The sequence below is a fragment of the Branchiostoma belcheri genome, unplaced genomic scaffold, assembly GCF_001625305.1.
Source record: "Branchiostoma belcheri isolate BF01 breed outbred unplaced genomic scaffold, Haploidv18h27 scaffold166, whole genome shotgun sequence".
Classification (NCBI taxonomy): Eukaryota; Metazoa; Chordata; class Leptocardii; order Amphioxiformes; family Branchiostomatidae; genus Branchiostoma; species Branchiostoma belcheri.
The window spans coordinates 261954-289737 of NW_017803113.1; the positions used below are offsets into that span (position 1 = coordinate 261954).

The 27784-nt window shown below is 39.3% G+C and overlaps 1 protein-coding gene across 1 annotated transcript in view; it reads right to left on the minus strand.

Moving 5' to 3' along the window:
* The window catches only part of LOC109466415 (otoferlin-like), a 240234-nt gene that overhangs the window by 73409 nt on the left and 139041 nt on the right, over nt 1-27784 (minus strand). Inside the window, exon 8 of the mRNA XM_019764130.1 lies at nt 19947-20001. Coding sequence (XP_019619689.1) covers nt 19947-20001 — 55 coding nt within the window. The remainder of the gene's footprint in view (nt 1-19946; nt 20002-27784) is intronic.

The window sequence follows — 27784 nt, forward strand, 5'->3', positions numbered from 1 at the left end:
AATGAACCTGTGAATATTGTACATAGTGTCTGTCTTCTCTGTCACGACCAGTGGAAGATTAGCTCTTCAATGAGCTAAACTGGTTCGAGATCACTTTCTTTCTTTAGTAAGTGATGTATGACTACAGAGCTCTGGATCATACACAGAAACCTGAACCAAAGACTGGCCCAAACTGGGACTGGAGCAGTGTTCTAGCCAGCCGGAAATTTTTTGTCAATTCGATTTTGTTTGAAGTAACATGATCCTAGAGGGTTTGGAGAGCATGCAATGCTCCCCAGGTAAAATGTTGAAATCTTGTCCCTTTGAAACCCTATTTCCTGCGTTTTAGGGGCAAATTTTGCTGGTAGACTATGCTTCATGCACCGATTTTTGTCTGTCAAAGAAAAAAAAATCTTTTTTCATCACGAGCGGCAAAATCCCGTCAAATGACAAAAAGATAGACGCAGGCTTGAACACATCTAACCACCACACTTCCCCCAGCACTGCCATCACCCGAGTACAACAAGATAACACCAGCCATGATCACAAAGAGTTCCCATTTCTGAGGATGAAAATACACAATTAGTCATGTAGATCCATCTCGTGACTATCAACTCTGTACATGTAGCTGCCTTTCTTTCTTAGCCTGTACTAGGCTTGAAACGTGGCTGGAAAGAGCAGAAATTGGCCAAATAATCCCAGAAACATGCCAGCGGAGTTGGTCTGCTAAAGGAGTACAGTTTACCGCTCCCAAAGTAAAACTGTACTCTTTTAGTGGATCACTCCCCGGCATGTTATCTGTTTATTTGGCCAATTTATACTATTTCCAGCCACTTCTGAAGCCTGGTAGAGGCTACCTCTTCCCCAGCCCCTGCTATCACCCATTGTACAACAGGTTAACACGAGCCCTGATCACCTCTTGTGTTTCAGGATGGCTGAGCATAATTGATCTGGGCCTGAACACGGGCCATTTGCTTAATTACCACACTTCCCCTGCATGTTCCCATCATCTGTCTGCTATCAATCAATGAGGGGTTGCTCATGCTCTACGGAGTGCAGGATAAGACAGGAAATGTTTCTAATCTTAAGCCCACTTCTCAGTCTTTTCTAAGTTGTTTAACGTTTTGTATGCTAAGGTAGCCATGGCACCTATTTGACAAAGGTTGAATGTGCTTAGTAGTGCGTAGTTCATTCTGTACTGTAAAAAATCTGTTGAATTTAGGTGTTCCTATTAACACACAGTGAAGAAGATCAAACAACAAGATTTTTATGCATAGTAAGTCACGGGAACCTCTCAGTACGTATAGGATCAGTATGAGGCTCTCTTTTAAAATCTACCTGCTCATTAATTTTTGTACCAATTACAATAATATAATAATACTCTATGGAGTAAGGAAAAGACAGGAAATGTTTATAAACTTTAGCTGATGCTTCAATGACCGTCTGTCATCTTCATCAAGGTTCCAGTCATTATAGCCCTGATGAGGATGGTAAGAAGGTCATTGAAACATCAGCTCTTGTGAACAGGTGGTTGAGAATAAAGAACTTTGATATTACATATTAAAGAATGGAAAAAAAAAGGAAAGATGTTTCCTCAGACAGTAAACCAGGTGTGTTACAACCCACATAAACCCCATCCTCAACCCCACCACACTGATGTCAGGGGCTGAACAGCAGGCGACTGTTTTACGGCACTCTACAGAAGAGGCCTTAATGGGGCCACTACCCTGCTGCATGGGGTCATCCATCCCTGAGCAGGGCTGGAAATACTGGGTGTATGTACACCTTGGTGCACCCAAATTTGGAGCTGTGCACCCAAATATTTTCATACGCTCTTAACATGTAACTGTCAGAAGAATGTACATGTATACAGTCTAATAAAACAATCAAATCAAAGAAATCCTGGGTGCAAATTTGGAGCTGTGCACCCAATGTTTTTCTATGGGGTCACCTGTGCACCCAAATATTTCTGTAAGTTTACGTATGTAAAGATTTTGTATATACAACAGTTGTGAAGTTTTACCACCACTTTATATCATTCTACTGTTTATTACTTGTATTGATGTACTCTCTTTTTTTTAAATAATATGTATTGATGTGGGCCTTTGTGTCTGAAGTGAAGAATATAATAAAATAAAACAATGAATTATACATATTATGTTTTTTTACCTTTTTATGTTGTATCTGTGTGTCCTCTTGCGACTAGCCCTAGGCCAAACTTGCAAATAAATTCTTATTCCTATCCAGTCTGTATCTTCAAAAGAACACATGCATGTGCTAGTGGCAAGATCAGACAAGCTGCTTTTAACCTTTGTGGCTGCCTTAGTAAGGGCTTTTCTCTTTGTAAGAGAGAGCAAAGAGTTATCTTACAACTCCTTTGTAGCAGAAACTCCCCGATCTTGTGGCGCCGATTCCTGCCACACCAAAATCTGCTACATCGGTCTTCATTACGCTACAGATGTATCAGTTCAGAAGCTTCATTATTCTGTTGGGGAGGACTGAAGCAGCAGCATATAAAATCACAATGAGTCCTCTTTCCCTCCCTCTCCCTCTGTCATTAACCTCTTGGCTTGCCGTGGAAGAGACGTGTGTATTGATTCTGTGAGACTTATAATGCACAGGGAATCCCACGAACCATCCGTCCTGATCTTCATTGAGCAAACAATCATTTTCACGGCATAATTGATACCGACACTGCGGCTGGGGCCAACTTTTCACGTCTGACATATTGAGACGAAGGGTAAAGAAAAAAAAACAATGCCATTTGTACAAGGGGTAAGGTTTATGGTCATATGTCCTGTTTACTGAAGGAGCACTCCTTAAACAGGTGTCATTTATACGTTGATGAAGGTTAGATATCCAGGTAGGTAAACAAGACGTTTTGAGTGACAACATCAGAAATGAACTAACAGAACTCATTGATTTAACACTTATATATGGGCTCCTTTACATATCAATGACTATAGTATATGACTGTTTGTCATATTCAACTGGTTTCTCCAGTAATGATGCTCATTTATAAAGTGTTAACAAGTTCTGTTATTTCATTAGTGATGCTGAAGAAGAGTTGTGGATGTCACTCGAAACGTTCAGACAATTTCATCCCATTATTTGGAAGCTCTTAAAGAAGCACTACAGGTCTAGCCACGTCTCTTTGCCTTAAGACCTTAAAATGTAGCTGTCTGGCATAAGAGTTACAATGTATCAAAGATACTGGACTTGGTCCCAGTCTTCAATAATTTAAAAGTCAATCTACTAAATAGCTTTTAGTAGATTGACTTTACTCAAAAGTTTAAGACTGGGCCGAAGTTATATCATCTAAGAAAGAAAGAAAGAAAGCTGAGACTGATTCTACATGTATAAACTGTGAAGACTGATTGCAAGCCAAACCATTTGTCCTAAAGACAACAGCAGATCTTTTGTGAAATACTATTGGAAAATCATCCTCTGTCATCTTCTCTGTCCTATGGGGATACCTAAGGTCATAGATTAGTGACCCGTTTTGCTGCCTTTAAAGCCTGATTCCAACTAACTATAATTGACATAACAGATAATTTTATAGCCTAATGGATCTGTATCACACTGATAACAGTTCTCACCCCAGCACCCCTATTCATTAAGATAAACATCACGATTTGTAAACAGTTTAATCTATATAGTATGTTGTTTCCTAGAAAAAGTAAATACAAAGAGAACCTCTTTTTAATTTGAGGTTTGAAACAATTTCCTTGCATTTCAAATAAGTATGAAATAGTGTCTTACATTATACTTGTGAAACTGCAAAGACAACTGAAATCCTCCACGTCAATTTGTTGTCATCAAATATTTAGGCCCCCAGTGTCTCCATATTGTGCTCTGTTCGGGACAGCCAGTTAGCTATACATGCATTATTGAGGGCACCACCTAGACTGTGTGATACTTCAAAAGGGCTGGAAATACCACCTGCATAGACAGGTGCATGTGATGGTTAGTGCAGGTAAAATTGGAGCTGTGCAGGTATTTCTGATGTCTACTTGCACCTAAACTATACCCACATGTATGTACTGGGTTTATATACAAAATTAATGTACAATGTAAGTATAATTATTAAGTGGATTTTTATTTGCTGCATTGACTGTTATTACCTAGTATGAAGTTTAAAAGAAATAATAGCAGTGGTTTTTGAACAGTTTTTTTTTTTCATTATGACCCATACTTCCTAAATACTGAGTGGTGCAGGTAGAATTTGTCTGGTGCAGGACCTGGTATTTCCATTGTTACCAGCACACATCGCAGGTGTGCAGAAAAATGCATTTCAAGCCCAAATTTCATGTATGAACACCAGTTTCCTTTCTAAGATAAACGTAACCAATTCAATACACCAGACACTCGGCGATTTATTCTCCAAGCCCACATGTACTATCTAAAGCTTCTAGGAGCATGATAAATGCCAGGCATGGAGATTTCATCCACCCTGAGACTGCAGCACGGATATTCTCTAATGCTTTCATGCTGATGTAGATATACATGTACATTTTGTACATGTATGCATGGAGTATCACAACTTTGCATTTCAATAAAGCATTGGTGCACTGTGTATGCTAAACAGGTGACAGTAATGACTTGTATCAGTTTTGGAAACTTATATAATGGCAACAACAAAATGTTACGATGATGTTGAGTATCATAACTTTGCATTTCAAAAAACCCTGTGTGCACGCAGTATGTTAAACAGACGACAGTGATGATTTGCATCAGTTTCAGAAACCGATACGTTAGTAGCAACCACAAAATGTTACATTGAAGAGGGTGAGTGAGTGAAAATGGTTTAACTTAGTGTAGATAAATGTCTGGAGTATAGCAACTTTGCATTTCACTAAAGCCTCCATACATGTATGTTAAACAGATGACAGTAATGATTTGTATCAATGATTTTGGAAACCGATATGTATGATATAGCAGCAGCAAAATGTTACGAGGTATGGTAACAATAACCTCGCAACAACGTATCAATATATTTTACTATCTATAGTAAATCAGAGGCCCATGCCCATTGAGATGTTGAGTGACCGAAAACAGTTGATACAGATACATGTAAATGTCACAACTTTGCATTTCAACAAACCATCCATGCAAACCGTATGTTAAACAGATGACAGTAATGATTTGTATCAGTGTTGGAAACCGATACATATTACATAATAGCAACAACAAAATGTTACGAGAGGTATGTGAACAATAACCTCGCAACAACGTATCAACATGTTTACTACCCATAGTAAATCAGAGGCCCATCAATGGCAGAAGGTGATTGAGTCAGACTTACGAGGGTGAAATTCCGATCAGGCATGCTCCTCATTTTGCGGTTGGCGGCAGCGATGCTCGCCGTCTGGCTCCGCGCTGCCGGTTTGCTCGCCACCGGGGGAGGGGAGGTCGGGGAGTCCCCCTTAGAGTTTGACAGCATGGCGGTGGGAACGTCTACAGCGCTCTGCTAACTAACTCCTCACACCAAAGGTAAATCCAACAGGGTTCCACCAAACGTGCTTTGGCACTTACAGGTGACGGTTTGTTGAGTTGTTGAGCTGTGAAAGTCAGCGCAGATCATCAGTTGGTTCCTCCATCGTGGCTAGAATCACACTGCGGTTAGTCGTGTTCCATTCTGAGGTACGTCCACGTTAAGAGTACACCAGTGGTCCGTTCCGGGAAAAGCAGCACATTCCGGGATGAGACCAGGAAAGATAAGGGACACCCGAGGAAATTACGAGTCTTGGATCGGAGACGCAGAGGTTCTTGGCACAGCTCTAGTTGTACCCAACTGTAGTCATGTTTGATGCATGCCTCTTTCCAATATGCAAGTCTCCTAGATCTCCTCTTTTCTTTGTGCAGTTACAAAACGACACTAAAAGATCCAGGTGCCAACATTTTAAATGCCTTGGGCGAACATCACACCAAGAAGGCGTCGGAAGATATTTTTATATGAATGTGAGAAGAAAGAAAAGATTGCAGCACTCTCTGACTGCTAGTATTGGACGCCCTCCAGACGACACTCATACATAAACCCGATCAATGCAGGTTGGGAGAGGCCTCATGCATCTTGGCATTACACTGGGACCTGTCGATCTCTCAATGAAATACAGGCAGAATCGGGTCTGCCAACACACATATCATTAAGCCCTCAATTTTGTGAACCTGAGATTTCATAGTTGCACTCTGCTCTCCCTCTTTCTCAAAGAAAAATGTACCTGTTTCTTTCCATTCATGATCCTACAATTATCATAGGAACCAAAACACTATGTCCGCGACCAGATTACCATATTCCTGTCATAAGCTGTCAAACTAGATCATCAGAGAAACCAATCCTTGTCTGATCCTGCTATCGCAAAGAACTCAGTACAGAACTCCCTTGCAGGCCTTTACAACAGCTGCCTTCTGTAGAATCCTAACGGCTCACAAACAATGGTGGTGGTGATTTCTCTCCTCTTGCGAAGCCCTTATAGTAGCACTCCAGATGATGTTATGACTGCCGGCACGGCTTCACAACAAACAGTTCCCTCAGACACACCCCCTCCATTTGCTGAACAAAGCCACACGACAGGGTGCCATCCCCGGTGTTCCTATACGTGTGCCACAACCATTGCTCATGCCGCAGGGATTGGTGGTTGATAAGCCCCATAAAAAACACACGACGCGACGCACTCCCTCCCTCCCTCCGATCTACTCCAGTTCACACGGCAAGGCTCCGCGGGGAATTATTTCTCCTGGCTGGAAGTCTCGCCGGCTATGATGACGATGTTACCACACACACGGTGGTGGTCTGGACGGAATTCTCATTTGCAATGCTAATGGGTTTTTTTTGTACTCTCCAAATTTATGACGACTGCCTTTGTAGCTTATTAATAACATATCAGAAGGAACAGATGAGACATCGGCAAAATGATAAATATACACATGTTGATACTCCTATATTGCTATACCATTTAGCACCTGACAATACAACAAAAAGATGTCCTAAAAATTAATATGATGACTGCCTTTGTAGCTTATTAATAACACATGTCTGAGGGAAAATATAGACAGCTCTGTCATTAGAGAATTGACAGATTCATAATGTTGTAGTACTTTTATTTTCCTGTAAGGTTTAGCACCTACACCATGTAGTATGCTGCTAAAGCAGCCCACCACCAATATAACATAATTACATTGTGAATATGAATATGATGACCCCCCATTGTAGCTTATTAATAAGGCATGTAAGAAGGAATAGATTGAGACAGTCTGTCATATTATATACAATTAGGGCAAATGATAACATTATATACTATTAGGGCAACATGTAGATACAAAATGTAGCTACATGTACCTCTACATTCCTATGCGATAAAGCACCTACAAATGTACACCATGTAGTATGTTGAACAGTAATATATGATGACTTCCTTTGTAGCTTGTTAATAAGACAAGACATGTCTGAAGAAATATAGACAGCATTGTCATATTATATTATACTACTAGGGAAATGATAGATACAAAATGTAGCTACTTCTACATTCCTGTAAGGTAAAGCACCTAATGTTGTATGTTGTTAAACAGCGCTCCACCAATATAATACATAACTAGGCCATGAATAAGAACATCACGACTTGCTTTGTTGGTTATTAATAAGACATGTCTGAGGGCAAATATAGACAGCTCTATCATAAGGGAAATGACATATACATGATGCACTAATATCCCAAGAACGCTCATATCCCACAGCCCACCACAAAGTTACCATAATTACATGTATGACTCAGGAAAATGATGAACTTAGTAACATGTATAACACTTTAGTGTGTAAGGTGTAAAATATGCACATTTGTATAAGGTTTATCAGTATGATAAATAAATGTTGCTAACCCTTTCCACCAGTAACTAAATTAAGCCACATTTTCTGTGTTGTACATAATCTCATGTAGGTCCAATTTGAGAATATGTACTACATAGTAGTCTTACAAGCTGGAAAAAAATTAGGATTTGCACAAAGATCATTGGGTCTGGTCTTTTAGAATATGTCTTACTTTATATTTTCCTCGGGATACGCCACACGAAATGTCAAAATCACAGTCATAGCTTACGTGTCGAACTACTTGTAATAGGTTCCAACCGACTTCACTATTCGTCCAAAAATGAGGTTACACACAGAAAATGGGATCTGCCGTAATGGAGCCGACCTTCCACAGAAGCTGGTTCACAAAGTGCATCTCCAATCAGCTTCTCACAAATTTATCATTCCAGAATCAATCTAATTACAAATAACTACGCCGGGGACCCATTACTCCTTGCCGGAACGAAGGCAAAGTGACAATAGGCTAAGAAATTGGACTTCACCCCCAAAAAGTGTCATTAGTTCTGAAAGCTGGTAAGCTCTGTAACCTTAACCTTCTCCCTGCTGCCTAACCTGTAAACGGTGCAAACTTGGTGTCAAACAGCTATCTTAGCAGGCTGAAGGTTAATGGCTCTGTCCTTAGTGCTGAAACTGTGGTTGTTATTAACCTTCTTGCTGCTGCCTTAAACTCATAACCAATACAAACTTGGTGTCAAACAGCTATCTTAGCAGGCTGATGGTTAATAGCCCTGTCCCTAGTGCTGAAACCCTGGTTGTTATTAACCTTCTCCCTGCTGCCTAACCCTGTAACCGATGCAAACTTGGTGCCCAAAGGATATGTCTTGAGTGAGAAGGCTACCATCAACTGCTTTCTTCACTCTTTCTCTCTATAAAACAATGTGTGATGCCTTAAGCATGAATATCACAGTGAATATATACTTATTACATATATATATAATTAAGCTGGTGTGTTACGCCGAAGGGCGGTTATACCGGCTATACAGATACAGAAGCTGGTGTGTTACGCCGAAGGGCGGTTATACCGGCTATACAGATACAGAAGCTGGTGTGTTACGCCGAAGGGCGGCTATACCGGCTATACAGATACAGAAGCTGGTGTGTTACGCCGAAGGGCGGTTATACCGACTATACAGATACAGATACAAATTTTAAAGATTTAAGGTAACTTGACTTCTAGTGCTTGTAAGCAAGTTCACAGGAAAAAGTGATATAAATTTTTGGTTTGTGACCTTGGTGCTGAAACCCTTGTTGACAACACTTTTTGGTCAAATCATTAAAAAAATTATGTTTGTCTTATACAGGTGATCACAAGCTATTTAACTACTTAATTGAAACTTCTTAGCAAGACTCAAACAAATACAAAGCACCAAACAGGTTTACTTCAACTAACTTATGCTATGGCGTAGCTGCATTCGACATTAGTTGTCGTTGTATCTCGTAAGATTTTCAAGTCGGCTGTGACAGAACTGACTACCAAGAAGGATTTTGTGATGAGATGGCTACGTTTTGCAGGACACATGCATGACTATCCTAAAAATGACCTCAGTTTGCAGTCCTATGACGCAAGTGTGCAGGCGCTTGGCAAAAGTCTTTCCAGCAACCTTCAAAGACTTACACGAAAGTCTCTCCACCTTGCAAATCCCTCTAAGAGCCCCCAGATCAATCAGGTAATTTGAATGCAGGCTGCAGTTAAACTGGGGTAAAAAATCTGTGCCCAAAATGATGCGTGGAAAGTGCAAATTTCACTTAATAAGGATTACTGTGCCAGGATGGAGAGATCACCTGCTGGTCCCTGAGGACAGACTACCGCTCCATTAGAGTCCCTAATACCAGGCTGTGAAAGATCACATATTGCTAACAGTCTTTCCCGGTGTTCCCATCCCTTAGTAACATTATTGGAGATCATACTTTTAACAATTCGAGTCCATGATACCAGGGCTGCTTAAAATCATGTATTACAGTCTTTACTGATGTTCCCTTCCTTTTTATTAGTAACGATTCTTTATGTCAACCAGACTGTACAATCAAGTCTATGGACTCTCAACCTGTATAATCAAAATTGGAGATTGTAACTTTAAAAATTCACTCACACACTCACTATCCGTTTATCATCTCGCATTCCCCGTTGCTGTAGTGTACCTAATACCAGGCTGCTCACGATCACGTATTACAGTCTTTACTGATTTTCCCACCCCTTAGTCTGAAGTCAAGAGCGGCCAAAACTGGAGAGAACTCCCACCCAGCCTGTAGGAATCTACATCAACATTTTAGTAACCATCCCTTACTAGTAACTTGAACAATAACATGGTTAAAATAGAATTCTTAGAACTATCGATTCTACATATACGAAACTTCTACATGACAGCAATGTAAAAACATGGTTAAAAGTTACAGTAGCTGTACTACTGTAACTGTGTTCAGTTCAGTTCTATCCTATTCCAGGTAAAACCTGTCTGGTAACTGTGAAACGCAGCAATCAATACTTTTCAATCAGTGTGTAAAATCAACTGAAACATTCCTGTGTTAGCCTTTCAAGATGGTCTGGTAGTTAGATCATGTAACAAAGCCAGAGAAAGATGATTCCTCATAATTTTTATTATATACAAGAGTCCAGACAGTTATGTAATTGTAGTGGTTCACTATTCACTCCCTGCGACACATAGGTAACCTCAATCACTGAGCAAAACAAACTGGAACATTCCATTCTTTGGCTGGTAGTTTAAGATATATCACTGGCAAACCAAGAGATAGACAATTCCTCATATGTATGGGCATCCAGACAGTTCTGTAATTGCAGTAGTTCACTATTCATTTCCAGTAACAATCCAATCACTGTGTAAAATCGATTGAAACATTCCTTGGTTGTCCTTTCAAAATGATGGGCTGGTGGTTAGATCATAATTCTGAGAGGCACTATAAGTTATACATTTTCACAGTTCTGTAATTGTAGTAGTCCACTATTCATTTCCTGAGACACAGTATGTAATCTTACACAACCGTTAAACACAGGTCTGGACCCCGCTCATTCAACGAGTTGGCTAATTATGGATTCCTCGTCAGCACATCCATCTCAGCTGTACGCATGAGTGGGTCTGACTGGGGAGACTGATGGGACGTATAAAGGCAAACCTTCGTGCAGAACGAAAAATTCCCGGTAACTTTCTTTCAATGTGTATCATGAGACTAAGTACCTAGTACCATCCCTGAAAAGAACAAGAAACAGTCATGCCTTCAGATATCACTGTTAAACTTTTTCTGAGACTTTTTCTAGTTTTTTAGTGGCATATTCCTTCATCAGTGGCAATTCATTTATCTTCTTTGGCATCTAAACTTTCAAGCAATTTTCAGCCGGGTATCATTTGTCATGCTTATAACTGCGAAAACATCCAAAAATAGAGGACTGCTTAACTTGTTAGAAAATGTACAGAAACTGACAATTACAGTAGCCCAACCTGATTGTAACAGGATGCCACAAATTTCCGTGGAACTTACATCAGCCTTACATTATTGTTTAGTAATAATTACTACTAGTAGAATATGGCAATTAATTTGGTATTTCTACTTTGCAATAGCAGTCTGTACGTGTAGTTGATCTTACTTAAGTCGCAATACTTTCTGTTATGCTAATAAAGCAATTAATTTTCATGCCATTATTACCTATTACCATTTCATCAAAATCTGGAAATGAAACAAAAGTGAGTTTATTTTTTGCACTATGTAAGTTCTTTTTTTGTATTTCTACATTGTATAGTTTGTAGCTCCTCTTACTCTTATGTCAATAAAGCAATTTCATTTCATTATAAGGCCACACCAATTTAATTTCTTGGTTAACGGATTCGCCTCTTCATTTTTTTCTGATTTGCAAATAAAAATAAAAATTCAGAATCAACTGCAAAATGCTCATATTTTGCCCTGAACAGTTGAAAACAGTCCTTTTCATCCTACTTGTTACAGTTATTCCATCTTTCAATGCAATGGTATCATTAAAAGTTCAAAATTCATTGTTTAAATTTTGAACCAGCCTGGTGTGTTGACTTCATGGCTCCTATCGTACCATTTTGGGCCATAATAGGATGCCTAGGCCTGTTTTTATTTTTATTTTTTTTTCGCCCGCCCGCTCCATTATTTTTCTGGAAAAATCCGTTAACCAAGAAATTAAATTGGTGTGGCCTAACGTATTACCATTTCATCAAGGTCCGGAAATGAAACGAAAATGAGTTTGCTTTTGGCACTATGTAATATATCTTCTCTTTTTTTTATTAATTTCTACATTATAGTGTGTAGCTCATCTTACTCTTACGTCAATAACGCAATTTCCTTTTCTAATAACACAATGCGGCACACCTCCATCCCTCTAACCTCCTATGCGTAGGTGAGTTATGGATTTCCCAACCGCCCTACACAATGGATCCATGTGATCCCCCTAAGATGGGACATTAAAAGCATCCAAAGCAGTTTTTAGGGTTTGGAAACCCAACTTTTCAAAGTCAATATTCTAAACTTAAAGGATATCCATGAGATGAGACATTAGACCTTCTCTGAAGTTTGTACCTTGTAGCTTGCAGTACTGTTGATCTTACTAGAATCGCCATGCTTCAAAAAACATGTATTTTATCAATAAGGCAAATTTTTGTTTCATAATAACATGATGTTAAAATTTCATAAAAATTTTCAAACTTCAAAATGAGTCTGTTTTTGACACTACATAATTTATGTCCTACTTTGTTTGTAGTTTGCGCTTGATCTCACCATACATTTTGTTATATCAATAAGGCAATTTTGTTTGGTAATAACAGCTGACACCCCCTAACCTCCGGTGGCTAGGTGAGTTATGTCTCTGCCCACCGCCCTCCCCAATGGCTGTCTGTTCCTTTGGAAAACTTTAGGGATATCTGTAGAATGGGACATTAAATTGTAGACCATCTCTGAAGTTTGTACCTTGAAGTTGATTTTACTAAAGTCACCATAATTTTTGTTACATCAATAAACAAATAACCTTTCCATGAAATGTTTCCAACCTCAAAATGAACTTTCTCTTAGCATTATATAAGATTTATTTTGTATTTCTACATTGCAGTTAAGTTGTGGTTGAAGACGTTACTCTTTTTTTACAAGACTATTCTTTTTGTAACGTCAATAAGGCAATTTTGTTTCGTAATAACAGCTGACACCCCCTAACCTCCCGTGGCTAGGTGAGTTATGACTCTCCCCGCCGCCCTCCCGAATGGCTGCCTGCTCCATCACTCTTCTTGCTCGGCAGATTGAAAATCTTGGCGCAGCTCGGCCCAACGCTGACATTGGGGCGCAGTAATATTACCTGCTTCTCTTGACTAATAGGCCTTGCAAACCTGTCTATACATGGTGCAGGGGGAGGTTTAACAGTGGCCTATTGTGAACAGTGTCTATCTATTTTCTTGTTTAAGTTAGGGTTAGGATCAGGCACGGTTCTGGATGGTCTCTGCGTATCCAAGAATGTAGAGTTGCCCCAGGCACAGTTCTGGATACAATATGGCCTTTTGTGGTGCAATAATATTACCAGCGTCTGCTGACTAATGGGCCTCAGAAACCTGTGTATAAAGGTTTAATAGAAGTGGCCTATTGCCTATCTAGTTCTATGTTTGAATGGGTTAGGGTTACAGTCAGGCAAGGTTCTGGATGGTCTCTGCATGTCCAAGAACGTCTAGATTTGCCCCAGGTATGATTCTGGAAACAGGCAAGCAGACAAAGCCATTCTTGCATAATATTATGTTGTACAAAATTCAACTGTTTTGTCACGGTAATGTTAAATGCTGTCTTAGATCCTTGTCAGCGGTTTGTTTGTTTTTCATAGTAGTTAAATGTCGGCGACTAAGCTTGGCCGGTCATGTTGTATGTAGTGAAGAACCAGCCAGTAGGCTTCTACTCTGGAACCCTGACACAGAGAGAAGAGTTGGACGTCCAAACGTAACACTTTAAAAACTTGAAGGGCTTGAAGGGCCTGGAACTTATCTCTGCGATGAATGACAAACAGTTCTGGAGATCAAACTTAGTATGCTCCACCTCTTCGGAGGATGATAGATGATGATGATGATGAAACTGCCTTTAGGCGTAACACACCAGTTGGTTCTGTCACCGACAGCCTGCTTGAAAAGTCCTCAACATCAAAATCGTACAACGACCTACAACAAAATTCAATGTGACCGGGCCTTAACCCACAAAAAGATGTATGCCAATAACTTCCTCTATCCTGCCTACAAGAAAGGGGCTGCCTCTCATCATTCAGCAGTGGATTCTGCCCGAGGACACAGCCGCATCCAGGGACTCTTCATATGCCAGATTAACTCAGCTTCTGCGGCTTTGACGTCTTCATGAAACATGCGGGCGAACTTCAAAGTTGTGAAACGGGATTCATGAGGGGTTTCGTCGTGATATGGGGGCAGCGACGCACCCACCGAGTCTCTCACGGGAGAACAAAGTCTTACCCAACTTCCTCCCGGAACCTCTGGCTTTAATACATGATGCAAATGATAAATCAGGTAACCAGATACATGTTGTAAACTCTCTGAAGAGTCAGATGTTTCAGATAGCTTCTGCTATCTCTTTCATCATTGGCTGTGAACGTAGTTCAAGTTCTAGCTGTTCTGGCTACTCAAATTCCGGCTGTAGAATCATATATATGGGAGAGAGAACCTCTGGCTTTGATACGTAATACAAATAATAAATCAAGTGATATGATAAACTATCTGAAGAGTCAGACGTTTCAAATAGCATCCGCTATTTCTTTTACCAGAGAATGTTACCATAATTCTGACTGTAATACGTAATAACAAAATAGATCAAGCAATCGGAGATCTAGAAGCTCACTGAAGAGCTTCAGATTACTCTGCTATTTCTATATCTTTCATCAGTGACTGACTACATGTATGTAGTTACAGTTCTGACTGTTATGGCAACCAGATCTCTAGCTGTTATCATATGTATTGGAGAAGGATTATGATAGTCTTCTCTGATGTTGCTTCTTCAACTTCTCCAGGCATCTTGACCCAATCTTCAAGACATGTCATCCAATCCAGATATGTCACCCACTTGTGACGGGCAGGTACATGTAATGTTATACACCTTGCCACCTCCACCGAAGCAAAATCACCTTTTCTTCCTCCATTCACCACCTCTTTAATAGGAGGAAGTTCCATGCTGAAAGCTTCTTTCCAAGAACAACATCACTTTGGAATAAGCTACCTCGTGATTGCTTTCCCTGTGAGTACATGTATAACCTTAAACTCTTCAAGTCTAAGGTCAACAAACATCTGTCCACTCTGGCTGTTCTGTAACCCAAAACATTTTAAGTGGCTCCCATGAGCCTCGTTTTGTGGTGACCGATGAAGTAAATTTAAAAAAAAAATGTACTAGTTGGCCATTTTTTACATTCTACCAATTTACATTAAAACCAGTCCTCTTAACATCTCCACCTACAAATCTACATTCCAGGTGTTTTGTACCTGATAGTAGATTAAGCAATCTCCCTTCGGGCGGTATGAAACTTGACGGGGCATATCATAAGAGCTATATACGATAATCCCGAGTTATCGGAGTGAAACGTCTTATCTGCTGAAACTCGTAAACCTGCCTTCCAGCACTTTTAATGATTCGATGGAACTGCAGCTTTACGTGTCTGTGAAATATTGTTTGATGGAATGGAATCAGACATCCAACTACATGCCTGCCAAGCTGGTGCCTCATGCTCAAGAGTTATTACTCATAGACATTTTTTCCTGATTCGGATTTTCAGATACTGAGACACTGCACCAAGACCAATTTTTCTTCCATACCTTGTCATTAACATCATTTAAGATTCTCATAAAAAGTCTATTGAATTTCCAATTGACATGTCTCCACCCCTACAGAATATTGACAGATTGATTGGCTGAAATGCAGTACCCATTTGAATCCAATAACCCCAAAACAACATTGTATGATCATGTATCATGATTTTGAGTTGTTTTCACTACTATCAAATTACAGTAACTGTGATTACGCGAGATTAGGCCATTCCGTGAACAAGATGGACTGATAGCCAGAGATTCTGGTTCTGAATCAACTCAAATGTCCTTAATTTCTTCCTAGTTGTTACATTTTTTTTCCATCTATCAATGCAGTGGTTTGATTAAAAGTCCCAGCCTTTTGTGTTGAGTTCATAGCTCCTATCGTAGCATTTGGGCCTATAATAGTATGTCTAGACCGGTCACTTCATATTTTTCCTGAAGAAACCAAGAACCAACAAATTAAATTGGTGTGGCCTTATGCCACTCACGTCCCTCCACGCCAAACCTACGCGCGTCATAATTCTCACGTTCTGTGCGTAAAGCCGAGGTCACGTACGGAAGGGCCACAGGGTTACACGAGAGAGTGTGCCGATCCAAAAACGCAGCGCTTTTCCCGACTGCCATATTACCCCGGGTCAGTTTGTCGTCTTAGGGGGTGATCGAACCGGCGAAATGATTCGTCTTTCCTCCATCCGTCACTGTTGGATCCGTCAGGAATGTGACTCATCTTTGATTAATCTGGTACTCAAAATTCAGTTTGGGGATACAGAAATGTAGGTGCACTGGTGTGCACTGGACCTAGAAATTTGGGTTACACAGAAAAAAGTTTGAGATACATGTCAGCGAAACCTAGTTACAAAATTATAAAATATTATTTGCTCAAAATTCTGTTTTGGGAATACAGAAATGTAGGTGCACTGGTGTGCGTCTAACCTCTACATTTAGGTTTCCAGAAAAAAGTTTGATATGAAGTACAAAATGTCAACAAAACCTAGTTACAAATCTTACGTGTTCAAAATCATGTTTGGGGAATACAAAAATGTCTAGGTGCACTGGTGTGCAGCTAACCTCGACATTTGGGTACACAGAAAAATACTTACAAATGTCAACAAAACCTAGTTACAAATCTTACGTTCTCAAAATTGGGACTCCTAGTTACAAATCTTACATACTCAAAACTGTTTTGGGAATACAAAAATGTAGGTGCACTGGTGTGCGTCTAACCTACAAATTTAGGTACACAGAAAAAGTTTGATATGAAGTACAAATTTCAGAAAAACCTAGTTCAAATCTTATGACTTATGTGCTCAAAAATTCTGTTTTGGGGAATATAAAAATGTAGGTGCACTGGTGTGCGTCTAACCTCTACATTTAGGTACACAGCAAAAAGTTTGAGATAAAGTATAACATGTCAGCAAAACCTAGTTACAAATCTTACGTGTTCAAAATTCTGTTTGGGGAATACAGAAATGTAGGTGCACTGGTGTGCAGCTAACCTAGACATTTGGGTACATAGAAAAAGTTTGAGATAAAGTAGAAAATGTCAGAAAAACTTCAAGGTACCGTAATACGACAAAGGTTTTGCTAATATGTCAGACAGTGATGTATGTTGTATGCTAGACAAGTACCTTTACATAGTTTGTACATAACCCTACATAAGCATCTAGGTCAGTGGTATAACCACAATCAAATATCATGTGCTCAGCTCCAATTTGGAGTGCACAAAAGTGCACAGAGTCATGCACCCAGTAGCCTTTGAGCCCTGATTAATTGGAATATGGAGTCTGATATACAGATACGATGATATACAGTTTGTCAAATTTTGTCACTCAACAGTTGTGTGACTAACAGCTCACTAACAACTTATGAGTATTCAATGATCATCCATCCATTGTTTTGGACAAACTTTAGCGATATGTTGTAGTAACTGAAAACATGAATTGAGGCTGACGTTACTGTGTCAGAGCAGGTGTGGAATACTAACACTGGAAATCAGTCATGCGTATCCAGTATACAGGTGCCTCCATTTCCACTCAAACTAATGTGACAGCTTCTTAGTGTACATGTACAATTACTTTCATGTACACTTACAAGTATCTTACCAAGCAACTTACACCGTAAGTCTACACATTCAAGTATCTAGGTCACTGATGCACCTACAATCACAAATTATGTACCCAGCTCCACTTTTGGGTGCCCAAAGTCAAGCACCCAGTACTTTGAGCCTTGATTAGTTACGTTCATGTAGGATAAAGAGGCGCTGTCTGATCAGATTTTGTCACTCAACAGTTGTGTCAACTCACCAAGAATGCTACTCTACCCAAACAGAGTATTTAACCATCAATTTTGTTTAGGACAAACATTAGTGATACACTTCAAAGAAGCCATGTGACAAGCCTCACTGGGTCAGTCTACTGAGGAAGACCAGAGTGACTGGTCAAAAGCTCTAGGGGAGAGAACTTTTTGTGTTGGATCAAATGTTTTAACTCTAAACTTGTAACTACTAACACAGATGAACTTTCATGATAGTTAGTGATACATGTATGTGTGAGTAACACCTGTGAACATGAATGGAGGCTGACGTTACTGTGTCAGAGCAGGTGTGGAATACTAACACTGGACATCAGTCAGGCGTACCCAGTACAGGTGCCTCTATTTCCGCTCAAACTAATGTGACAGCTTCTCCCAAGGAGGGTAATTCGATTCTGCTCTGCGTGAATGGGTGTAAGTATGGGTGCACTTAGTCTAGTACTGTATATGCAATGCTGTTACTGTACTATTAATGAATGGTTGTAAGTATGGGTGCACTTAGTCTAGTACTGTATGCAATGATATTACTGTACTATTAATGAATGGGTGTAAGTATGGGTGCACTTAGTCTAGTACTGTATGCAATGATATTACTGTACTATTAATGAATGGGTGTAAGTATGGGTGCACTTAGTCTAGTACTGTATGCAATGATATTACTGTACTATTAATGAATGGGTGTAAGTATGGGTGCACTTAGTCTAGTACTGTATGCAATGATATTACTGTACTATTAATGAATGGGTGTAAGTATGGGTGCACTTAGTCTAGTACTGTATGCAATGATATTACTGTACTATTAATGAATGGGTGTAAGTATGGGTGCACTCAGTCTAGTACTGTATGCAATGCTGTTACTGTAACAGTCAACTATGAATGAATGAATGGTAAAATAAACTGAACTACATTGTAAACTAAACTAATGAATGAATGAATGAATGAATGAAAGTTAATGATTTTGTCTTGTGACCACACGCTGCCCAGCCAAAACAGGCTTTTAAGACACCAACAAAAGAAAAACATGATAATACAAAAACTATAATGTCGATGAAGGTTAGATATCCAGGTAGACCTTCATATAAAATGAATCAAACAAGGTGCAAATTCTATGAAGAGTCCGACTTTTTTTCAGATACATGTAGCATATCTTTCATCAATGACTGAGAATAAGTCTGAAGACAATGTAACCTGCATGTACAGTAAATGAGCATCTCAGTACTGTAGTAAATTACATAACATTGTCTACATTGCATATTAGTACCTGTGGTTTTGTGAGAAAATGTACTGTGTGTCAAGACAAGAAATGTATTCAGAAAGATCTTACTGATCAAGAAATACCCAGCAATGAAAAAAAGGTATAATGTGTACTGTATATCAGCAGTTTCAGAGTAAAGTATTAGACCATGTTAAGTATAATCATATAATACATGTTGTACTTCATGTGATGCTTGAATGTTGTATGTTATACGTCTTGTTTACTGCATACACCCAGGATTAAGCAAATTCACCCAGACACAAGAAGTATGAAATTTCTGTCTCAAGCACACACTCGTGTATCTCTTTATTTCTTCACTGTGTAATATTCCATTCAAACATTCATCCTCCACTGATGTCTCTGCTGCTGTTGAGCTGGATACCTTCTCCAGAGTCTTTTTATAAAGCTTCTACTACTAGAAATTGTACTATGTGTATGGAACAGCACATCAGCAGAATCGAATGTACTGTGCCTGTGCGAAACCTTGATTTTTCACGTTTTTTTTGTGGATGTTTGGTCAACGTTGCATCTGAATTTTGCCTGTTGCAGATGATGTCTTTTCCGACATAACATTTGAAAACTACAGACGTTAACCTGATGTACGCGAATACGACCTTACATGAGACGTTCTTCCAAAGTGCTATGCACAGTATGGGTTTCACGCAGGTGCAGTACATTCTGCTGACATACTGTATGGAACATATCAGAAAGTATATAATATAATCATGTATCTTACCTGGAAGTCTTGAGCTTTCTGTGATCCAGTCTCGATCACGGGAGTAGGCTTGGACCTGGGGGAAACAAAGAGGACAAATTTTTGTTAGCAAGACATTCATAGACTACATTTTGTCAGGGCTTTCAAAATTCATGCACATAAGGCCACACTAATTTTATTTCTTTAATTTTCATTTTTTTCAGATTTGCAAAAAAAAAAAAAATCCAGAATCAACTGCAAAATGCTCATATTTTGCCCTTTTCTTCCTGGCTGTTACAGCTATTCCATCTTTCAATGGAATGGTATCATTAAAAGTTCAAAATTCATTGTTTAGATTTTGAACCAGCCTGGTGTGTTGACTTCATGGCTCCTATCGTACCATTTTGGGCCATAATAGGATGCCTAGGCCTGTTTTTATTTTTTTTATTTTTTTCGCCTGCCCGCTCCATTATTTTTCTAGAAAAATCTGTTAACCAAGAAATTAACTTGGTGTGGCCTAAGGGAAAATGTCTAGTCTGTAGATCTATCTAATTTCTATGTGCACTACTGGGGTTTGACTTCCTCTTAAGAGGCAGTGGACAATGAATAGGCCAAAATTTTCATGATAAGGTATTTGTGATTTAAGTAGAAATGTAGATATTTTGAAGGAAGTGACAGCTTGAGTAACTTTCTCCAAAAGTCTGTATCTTTAATTATACTTTATTACACTTGCACAGTCTCTCACTTTCACAGTGACATTTGACATGACCCAGAAAATAACATCCATTGACCTGAAACACAAATATTCCCTAACATATTTTGTTGCCAATGATAAACTACCATGTGCGAGAAATTTAAGTTCTCAAATTAAGGACATCACTCATCACCACCTTGACAAGACAAAGTAGATATTGAAACTGAAAACTTATTGATCACCAATTATAGTGTAGTCTTCTTTGCCTACATGCATGTATCAAAATTTTTATGACAACATGTCAAAAGCAGAATCATAAATCTCTGAATAGACCTCTCATTTTGAACTTGATCGAAGATATTTCGTCTCCTGTGTCCTGTATTTTTCTCAGGAAATAGGAAGGAGTTGCACATGCCAGAGTCGTAAAGTGTCTATGGTTCCTCATTCATCATCATTTGCTTTCTGGATCTTTTTACTCGACTTTGCCAAATTCAAATCAAAAGCTCGATGAAGGTTTGACATCCAGGTAGTGTGATACACAAGGAAACAGTTACTCAAGCAGCTATAGATAGATTTTGAAAACTGTCTGAAGTTTCAAGTAGCATTTAATAGTTTTTGGACAATAATACCTGTTCCACCACGGGTTCTGTTAGTCAGTGACAAAATTTAGTGCTTACTACTTGAAACGTAAAGACCAGAATGATTTTATCAGCCTTGTGAGTGGTCTTCTTGGTCAGGTTTGTCTGTTACGTAGTGTACAATGTCATGTACCATCAAGGCCCGGGTTCAATTCCTGGTGTGGAAACCACTGTAAGATTAGAGTAGAAACAGAAAGACACTACTGGTCCTGGGCTGGGGATCGAACCCACGCCAAAGCCTGGCACCAGCTTACAACCCGACGCTCCTACCCAATCGGCTAAAAGGTCTAGACCCATCGGCCGGGTCAGTTGGTATCGCCTATAAACCCCCACTGTTACACATCTTATGTCTTTGCCAAATTCCGAAGAAAAGTTGTTGCTGCATCTCGTTGGAACCTGCATCTTTCTGTGTCTCGTTCGACGCCAACTCTTAAACATGATCCACTTTGCCTGTCAGGTTTCCAGTTAAGAGGATTTGCGCAAACGAAAACGGATCCTCTACACTCGAGCGCCGCGCTGCATCTCCTTTTCAGGCTGTGTCAAATTTGATTAAGTCTTTGGCAATGAGATTTGCACAGTGGAAAACTTTCTTAATTGGAATCTTGGCTGCAGAGGAACTGACAGTTTTACAGACTCGTGGGGGCCGGTCTGAAATGGAAGGTTTCCAAGTCTGATTTTCTTCTCACTGATGACAAAGAAGTATTGGGGAGAGTTCTGGATCCAATTGCCCAAGTCAATCAAACAAGGTATAAAGGGGAAAAAAATTCACAATCAGTAACAGCTAGAAGAGTAGGAGTTTCTGTTTTGCCCTCATAGTTTATAGTCCATGAAACAAAATTTATTAAGTTACTATAATATATGATATTACACTGCACTCAATAGTGACAACTCATGAGATGATCGCTTCTATACTTGAGTTGAACAAAATCAAAAACTTGAACAGCCTTAATTTACAATCTGTCTTTCTTCACTCATCAAATAAGTGATTTCCAAACATTGATGTTGTCCTCATGTTGGCCCGGTAACCCTCCCGGAGTGACAAGCTGATTACACAGTCTTCCCATCTTGAATCAAGTTGAAAATTCATCTGTGTTGGTAGAGGTCATTATGCAGCAAGTTCTTGGACTCAGAACCGGACTTCTTTGCACAAGGGATTAAAGAGGCCTTCTACACCAGGGCATTACAACCATTCCTCAACAGAGACGGGGGGCGCCACAGACTTTCTGCAACCTATGATCCACTGCTCACGGAGTCCCGTCGTGTGTTATCTGTGTGACGTCCCGGAAGTGGTGGATTGTTCAACAAAGACTGGAGTTGTATAGTCAAAAATTTGGGTGAGTCCAATTTGTTGTGTTGGAAATTACAGTTTAAACTTGCTGCATAATTACAAAGTCTTCCCATCTGCCTTGAGACTTGCAGTGATAATTCAGGGCTGTCACCTTTCCTGACTTAAGTCTCCCTTTGTGATACAAACTGTCAAGTCAGCGAGATTCGCTCTGACAGTACCAAAGCTGACGTTATTCCCTGATGACCTTCTGCGCAACGTGCTTCCTGGCAGTAATGTAATTTTCATGTCTGCGTTAGAACTTGGTAAAAGGCTTTATTCTTTTCTCATTAAATATGGAGAGGCGTATTACGCAATGTTGTTTCAAGTTGTTAATCAGTTCTGTCCTAAGAGACTTGAAACTTTTAAGCTATATTAAAAAAATGACAGCTGTTTTCACTGTCTGCTGTTTCTTTAGTATGCAACTCAACACTCCTACATGTAGGTTGGAGCCCTAATTAATTTTGTTGATTATTTTTGTTAATTATATATTTATCTATTTATGTTCTTTATAGCAAGAGTAGCTCATTTGATAATTCCATTCAGTAACTGTTCTGAGAAGGTATGAAAAAAGCTTTTACACAAGCACATGTAGCAGTCATTAAAGACAATCATGGTAGGCAGCTGGATCTTAAATTACCAATGAATGTGTAGTACTATGATTATTAAACATTGACATTGAAACAGTTACTACATTGAAGAGGTTTACAAAGTAGGTACTAATTTAGGTAAGAACTTATGACACAGTAAAACATAGTTTGCTTTAAAGCTTTGAACATTCTTGTACTTCTACACTTTGTATGCTGGATCCAGGACCACTTCCAAGAACCAATTTCTGATGTCTTCACACTTCGTGACTTGGCAGCTCGCATTGACGTCACCGGCACGCAGGGGTCAGACAAAAGGCCAATGAATGTCATTATGAAACATTACGTGTCCCTGAGGCTTCAGCTTAGCAGGTGGGGGGCCTCTGGGTAGATAAAGTGCTTGTTGTACAGGTTTTAGCATGGCCAATATAAAACATGGTAATGGCCCTTTTTTCTTCTGTACTTTTAAGAGGAGACCAAGTGCTATATCTGCCTACATAAAATCTGAATTCACATTTTTCAATAAGAAATTATATACAAGATAGAATCCACCAGACAACCAATATACAACCTGTGATGGCTTTTTTCTTCTATAGTTTTAAAAGGAGACCAAGTCCTCAATCTGCCTATATAAAATCTGAATTCACATTTTTCAATTAGAATATACAAGATAGAATCCACCAGACCACCAATATAAAAACCTGGCAATGGTCTTATTTTCTTCTGTATTTTTAAAAGGAGATCAAGTGCTTTATCTGCCATATAAAATCTGAATTCACATTTTTCAATTAGAATATACAGGATAGAATCCACCAGACCACCAATATACAACCTGGCAATGGTCTTATTTTCTTCTATAGTTTTAAGCGGAGACCATTGTGCTAGACCTGCCATAGTAAATCTGAATCCACCTTTACCTTTTTCAATAAGAATATACCAGATAAAATACACCAGACCATTTACTGATGTTAACTGTCCCTAGTTTTATGTATGGCCTTTGTCGGTTAATATTGACCATGATAAAAACCCACACTGCATCAGCCCAGGCCTACAACATTAACTATGGCTGAACAGAATGGCAGTCTGTAAGTTGTTCCCTCTGTATTGCAGAAGTTTTTATGCAGATCTGCTGTGTTTCATTGGTAAAGTGGAAGGATTTAGGCTACTGCATGTACATTTGTACATGTCCTTTGAAGTTCTTATATGATGATTTTACATTGCTGAGTCTCTGGAGTCTAGCCAACAGACATTTTACAACTACCTCTGAAATACTGCCACATCAAAACCCCATTTTAAAGAGGCCTCTTGTTTTGCTATTCAGATAGATGAGTGCAATTAAGTCAACCCACAGCCATATTTCTTGTGTAAACTACTCGGTCGGTTCCTGAACAAAAGTTGGAAAACTGAAATAAACTATCGGTTTAATCTTTCTTTTACTATCAAATAAAGTATAAGCAGGGCAGGTGGCAGCTTAGGTTGGCAGTAAACTTGCTATAAAATGTCTTAACCATGATTATCTGTTGGCTGCAGTGCAGGTGATTGTAAGTTTATGATGTACGTCACACAGAAACCTGTTTCATCCTCGCTGTTATGTCCTTGGTGCTGAAGTTTTTGTGGTTGTTGAATCAGACCAACAACGCATGCAGGTCCATCTCTCTAAGCAGTATATTGCATGAGTTGCTACACAATGGCAACACTCTGCATGTTAATGCAGGAGAATAAGGTTGTAAAAGTCCCTTTGTGAGTTTGGTGACCTTCTCAAAGTTGGTACAAAAGTCACAATTTGTGTTACAATTTGTGAAAATTGCTACATCCCTCCATTGTGCATGTATGTAATATATACTATGTCAGGTACATGTAGTACCCTCACAGTAATAATGTTGCCAACTGATAGCTTGGCGACCTTCTAAAAGTTGGTACAAGAATGAGTTTGCAAAGGTCGTCACACCAATGATGTTGGTACTACATAATAAAGTTAAAAGTCACAATTTGTGTAACAATTCGTGAAAATTGCTACGTCCCTCCGAAACTGAAGAACTGTAATCACAAAGTTTTACCACCTGACTTGATTGTCTGCAGATAGGACCTCACAATGTTACCAACAAATGACTTGACTTTACTTACTTATGACACTAACAGCTAGTGCATTCAATTAGAAATCTAAGTAATTGTTAAAGCTCCGGGTAGAATCTCGTAAGTCTAGCAGAAATATGTGCCATCGTCAAGATGTGTGACAGGCTGAATAAAAGTTCTAAACGGGAACTATGCGGCTCCAGATGTCTTACTGAGGGACGACTGCGTGTGCAAGATGTTGGTAGCTTGAGGAATGAATCCCCTCTACTATATATCGTCAATAAACATGAGCGTCAAATATCATCGAAGTTGTCGGAAATTACATTATCATACTGAGACTTCGTGATTCCAGTCACACCCTCTCAGAAAAAATCATTTTCACAGCAATTTCCTGGACAGAATGGCTCCCCCAAAACTTGTTACAAAGCAGGGCATGATGAATAGATGGATAAGGCCTGTCTGGTAATAGGTTACCACAGAAGTGGCACTGGAAGTAGGCAGCTCGTGATTGCCTGTTATTATCAGTGACTTGCAGTCACCAACTTTTCACAATGAGAGAACCGTGTGCCTTTGGAAAAGCCGAGGGGTCACATTATTCTTCCTCCAGCTTACCAATGTGGTAATAACACGAAATTGCACCATTCTGTATATCTCTTTGGAGAGATAAAGGCTGCTTTTTGGGGATAACAAATTTGTGACAAGACAGCGTGATAAAAACAGGCATTTCAGACATTGATTTACATTCTTCTGGAACGTTGTACATGTTTAGAATTACTAAAGAGATGTTTTTACACTGCTACCATGTTGAACACTTTATACTATATGGGGTGTCATTTTCTTACTGGAGAAGGCTTGAGTTAAAAGTTATGTCACTTTGTGGCAAATGACATTGCCATGGCAAGGGTATGTAACTTGTGCAACATGACTTGGACTACACTGCAGTGCTGGGCCACCCAGAACAGTCAGAATGAATCAACCATCTCTCTTCTCTGAAATCTGCAGTACTATTATGACCTGCTAGAGGGCTCTTTTGTACCATTTTTGAATTGACGTCACAATGCTTTTAGATACGTGCTGACAAAGTGCATGTATGTAATTTTCAGCATAACTTCAACTTTTAACTATCTAATCATCAGTCACACTCTTCCAATGGATGCACCTGATCTTCCTACATGTACAACACAGACATGCAAATATAACAGTCCCATGGCATTATATGAAACCTTGAATCTTCTATCATTTTCTGAGTCTATGTAGTTTATGTACCAAGTTTTTCCAGTGTTTTATGATTTACGGGGCCCCCTTGGAAATCAACAAACTGCTGTAGGGGCTACCCAGATGTTTATAAGATTAAATTAATAGAAGTTTATTGCAAATTTGTGCCCTGAGGCTAATTGCAACACATAAACATAAAACAATATTGAAACAGATTATACACATAATAACTAACATCTACATAATGAAAAATAGTTGTATAAAACAATAGTTATGTCTAAACCTATGTCTGAAGGGTTTGACTTCTCTTTTGCAAACTGGGGAAGACGTAATGTCCCACCTTTTCCAAAATTTGTGGGTTTTGGAAAGTTAACAGAAGAATAGTTTTTTCTTTGTCAGTAAGGCCACACCAATTTAATTTGTTGGTTCTCGGATTTTTTCAGAAAAAATATGAAGCGACAGGGCGAAAAAAAATAAAAATAAAAACAGGTCTAGGCATCCTATTATAGGCTTAAATGCAACAAAATGAGCCATGAAGTCAACACAAAAGGCTGGGTTAAAATTTAAACATTGAATTTTTAACTTTTAATCAAACCACTGCAATGATAGATGGGAAAACTGTAACAACTAGGAAGAAAAGGACTTTCCTCAACTGTTGGGGGGCAAAACATGGGCATTTTTCAGTTGATTCAGGACCAGAATCAATTTTTTTTTTTGCAAATCAGAAAAAAACGAAGAGGCGAATCCGAGAACCAACAAATTAAATTGGTGTGGCCTTATTAAAGAATGCATAAATAAAGAATTTTCGGGAAGATATATATTTCTCTACGCCGATTTTTAGCCCTCTTCTCGCAATATTCTTGTTCAAGGAACCCGGAAGTCAGTGTACCGGGACCCGGGGTGAATTTCCATTGGGCATTTTCGGACCGCACCCCACTAGAATTAAACCGTCAAAACAAAAACAAAACTTCCAAAAAGCGAACCTGTGACATTTTTTCACATCCCAATGATTATGTTTTCGATCAAATTGACATCTAAATATGCTTTCTTTATTTTTCTGTATTGTTGTGGCCGGGCGCAAGGACCGCGCGTAATAGTACGATCGGCAAAATCGTGTGGCCACGAGTGGCAAACAATTTTAATACAGCCTTTTCCCGTGCACGAACAGTAAATTTTGGAGCCATAAGATTGCCAAAAAAGATGCTCAGAATGTACCAAAAACGATGTTTAGGGGTCTAATTTTTACGATTTCCTCCGGGGGAGGCCCCCGGACCTCCCCAACGGGAGAGGGGCAACCCCTCCCGTACCCTCCCGCTGCGCGGCTCGTTTTGAGCCACTTTGTGGCTCGC